General features: G+C 34.4%; 1 protein-coding gene across 1 annotated transcript; it reads left to right on the top strand.

Moving 5' to 3' along the window:
• The first annotated feature begins 2,218 nt into the window (after positions 1-2,218).
• Positions 2,219-3,370, top strand: LOC108207329 (uncharacterized). The gene is made up of 6 exons (XM_017377785.2): positions 2,219-2,368; positions 2,450-2,726; positions 2,803-2,902; positions 2,986-3,107; positions 3,177-3,264; positions 3,319-3,370. The coding sequence occupies exons 1-6, from the start codon at positions 2,219-2,221 to the stop codon at positions 3,368-3,370; spliced, it is 789 nt and encodes a 262-aa protein (XP_017233274.2).
• Positions 3,371-3,816: the final 446 nt, after the last annotated feature.

Here is a 3,816-nt window from a genome sequence, read left to right as displayed (position 1 = left end):
TATCAAGAAAGATCTTTCATAATATATTGATATAGAAGGAGAAGGTATCCTTAATTGACCAGGAGCTGATTCTTATAGAATCACTAAAATTTTCAAATACAACAAAATTATCAACTGTGAAAAACTAAGTAAATATGGGATAATATTGATATATCGTCTGAAACCACAATAAAAATGAGATCTAAACATAGACAAAGGTTTTAAGGTAAAAAAAAAAAAAGAAGAAGAAGGAAGGCATCATAGATGTGTTTGCAAGGTTCAACATGTTGATTAATGATCTTCAATTACATACTAAATAAAATTTATTTAAAATATAATAATTCTTTGGAAATAGGTTTTCAGTGTGCAAGGAATTCCAGACTGTTTGTTAGCTATTGTTGGGCAAGAGTATAGTATGGTGATCCGGATGGATGAGATTAAGATTGCCAAGACTTTCAAACTATACTGGGCTACTAACATTTGCAGAGGTTTTGTGAATCTACCTGCAAACACAACGGATGGTGCATCCAGCAGTCAAACTCAAACATCTCAGGTCCTGTTAGTTACAAGTTAGTTTAATAACAAATTGTAAAATTCTGCTCATAAAACATTGACATTTCTATGATAACAGGCAACAACTTCAAACGACAATGCACAGGAAATCTCCGATGTGAACTTAAGCTCAAGTTTACACCTCTGAAGAACTTTGACCACTGTTATTTGCTGTTCCACAACGCAAAATATTTAAAACATCATCTTTTGGCTTATGTATTATGTCCTTTGTTATTAACGTATGAAGACTTAGCAAATTTGATTGCTGTATTTTGGTCTGGTGTGCTGCCAAGATTTTCATTTCCATATTTTTCATGTTACCCAATGTATTAAGAATGATTACTTTGAAAATATTTCTAATGCAAACTGAATACAGTTTGAGCTAGGGGTGTACACGGTTCGGGTTGGGCGGGTTGAAGAAATTTAACGACCCAACCCAATTAAATCGGTTTTTCAAATTCTCAACCCAAACCATAAAAATTAAATTCATAACCCAAACCAATTTGTATTACTTCGGTTCGGATTGGTTCGGATCGGTTTGGTCGGGTTATGAAATATAAAATAATTTCTTTTCCATAATCTAGGAAAACCAAATTTCGACACATCAAAAGATAAAACTTTAACTGAATGTACTACAACAAGTAGGTGAAATACCCGGTATATACAAAATGAGTTAAGCACTATAACATTTTAAAAAACCTACACTACTGACCAAAACAATTAAAGCACGATACCAAGTTAAGCTCGATATCACAAACTTCATAATTACAGCAATAAATTTAAAAATTAAGTTGAACATGAATAATTAGTAAAGCACAACAAATCAACAATTAGCAAAACACAACAAAACAACAATTAGTTAAATGGACTAGGCTAACATATTATGGGTTACTAGGGTGGGGTGAATGATTTTTATATGTAATTTAATATTTTTTAATCGGGTTGGGTTGGATCGGTTAAAAAAGACCGAAACCCGTGTCCAACCCAATTAAATCGGGTTACTCATTTTTCAATCCAATTACCAATCGGGTCAAAAAAGTTCGGATTGGTTCGGGTGAAATATGGTCGGTTTGGGTTGGTTCGGTCGGTTTCACCGATCCGTGTACACCCCTAGTTTGAGCTATCAGAATTTAGTAGACCTATATTCCTTTATTTTTTCCCAAGATTATGCAGGAGCTACTCAATTTGACAACACAAGTTTGAAAGAACAAATTTCAAACAGACACAGAGTATCAACAACAGATGTGGAAACAAAGACAAACCAACAAAGTAGGGAAGCAGTGATGGGAGGTATCAAGCAAAAGCAAAACCATCAACTTTGCAGAGCACTAGAGGTAAATGAAAATATACACTGCATTTCTACATAGAGTTACATGAAAAAACACTAACATACACATTACTGCAGTTTTTATCAACTGAAAAAACTTTTGTGATTCAATGTCTGCACCTTTAATTTATGGACAGTACCAAAAATATATGACAAAAATATTAATTAACTTTGCAGGTGGTAGAGATAAAGCAAGAAATGTAGAATAGGCTTTGCAGGCCACTCAGACTGGACTGCAAATATGAACAGGAAGGCTACCACCCAAAGCAAAAACAGTGAGGAACACTAAAACATTTAATACAGTGCACTCAGCTTTGGCTTTAAATCCAGCTCTGCTTGAAAGAAAAAATTCAAACAAACATGGCTGAGATCCCTTACCAAATGATAGCCAACCTACGCCCTCAAACAACACTTGCATGGAAGCTTAAAGTCCGAGTTACAAGGCTTTGGCCAGCCATTAATCGTCAAGGAGATACAGTGGGTATACACTGCATTTTCGTCGATGAATTGGTAAGTAAAACATTTTATTTACCTAACATTTTTCCACCATCAATGTGTGCTGGATTACTAATGGTAATTTTGCGTTAATAGGGAGGCCGCATTGAGGCATGGATAAATGCAGCAAACATGAATCAAATTCAGAATTTGATTACTGAAGGAGGTACCTATGTTGTCCATAACTTTGTTGTTAGGCAGTATGGTACCATGCAAACTCAAAGATGCTTTCAAAATGATGTCTTCATCGAATTGTATAATATGACTGAGGTCTTTGTGGCTGAAGGTGTAGATTATATCCCGCGTCATGTTTTTCACTTCACTGACTTTTCAGCTCTAATGGACACTGCAAGGGAAAGCAACTTTCTAATTGGTGAGTGATCTTTGTTTACTACAACAGTTCGATAAACCCATCTTAGTTTTTTGTAACTGCCTATTTTGTTATGTAGATGTTCTTGGCATTCTACAACAAGTGCAGCCTATCACTACATACCGGAACAAATATAATGAGGTCAAAAACAGCATTGAGTTTACCATCAACGATATGAGGTTTCTGTTAATCTTTTAAATCTATGCTCTAATACAACTATTGCATGTTAACAAACTGAAAATTTGTAAAAAACTCTTAACAGCACTTCTGCACAAGTGATATTCTACGATGAAATGGCAGAATCTTTTAATCAGGAAGTCCATAATGCTGGCCAACATCCAATAATTGTTATAATATCCAGTTCTAAAGCTCGGCTAATCCAAGGTAGTCCTCAAATATATACACTCCTGTTTTTTAATACTTTTATAGACCATTGTCAACTTAATGTTTTAGGTGAGCCAAAGTTGACAAACTATCCGGCGACAAGGTTTTTCATAAATCTTCAACATGAAGCAGTGCAGGATCTGAGAGATGCATTCAGGTTAGTAGTGCAGGATCTTATGTAATGTATGGTTTCCAAAATAAATGCTAACAGATTGAATGGTACAGTTTGGCAAATTGGCGTCTCCATTGATGTTCGCAAATAAAAGGATGCAATGAGAGGACGTTTAACAGATGCAGCATTCCTGTTATTCCATCATGTTATTTATGTTATGTAATGTATGGTTTTGTAATAACGTTTAACAAACTTTGTACTTTTGAATTCTACCTTTGGATTTTGTGTAAGAACTATGTATTTTAAGAAATCTGTATCAAGACCTCTGTATCAAGAACTCTGTTAACCGTTATGTAATTTGCATTCTATATTTAAGTATTCAAATTTCAGAGTTCACCATCATACATTTGCTTTTAATATCCTCAGCATTCAACCGAACTAAGAATACTTTCAATTACAAACAAATTTATTATGCATATGCCCAGCAACGCGGGCTTAAATACTAGTTGATATATCGTCTCAAACCACAATAAAAATGAGATCTAAACATAGACAAAGGTTTTAAGGTAAAAAAAAAAAAGAAGAAGGAAGGCATCA

The sequence above is a fragment of the Daucus carota genome, chromosome 2 (genome assembly GCF_001625215.2).
Source record: "Daucus carota subsp. sativus chromosome 2, DH1 v3.0, whole genome shotgun sequence".
Lineage (NCBI taxonomy): Eukaryota > Viridiplantae > Streptophyta > Magnoliopsida > Apiales > Apiaceae > Daucus > Daucus carota.
The sequence above is the reverse complement of the archived record's forward strand: the minus strand, read 5'-3'. Positions and strand labels throughout refer to the sequence as shown.

What these genes read in the sequence shown, in the direction of transcription:
- LOC108207329 (XM_017377785.2), top strand. Translation starts at nt 2,219, where the DNA reads ATGGCTGAGATCCCTTACCAAATGATAGCCAACCTACGCCCTCAAACA. An exon ending in GCATTTTCGTCGATGAATTG is followed by an intron (nt 2,369 to 2,449) that starts GTAAGTAAAACA and finishes TTGCGTTAATAG; the next exon opens with GGAGGCCGCATTGAGGCATG. An exon ending in GGAAAGCAACTTTCTAATTG is followed by an intron (nt 2,727 to 2,802) that starts GTGAGTGATCTT and finishes TTTGTTATGTAG; the next exon opens with ATGTTCTTGGCATTCTACAA.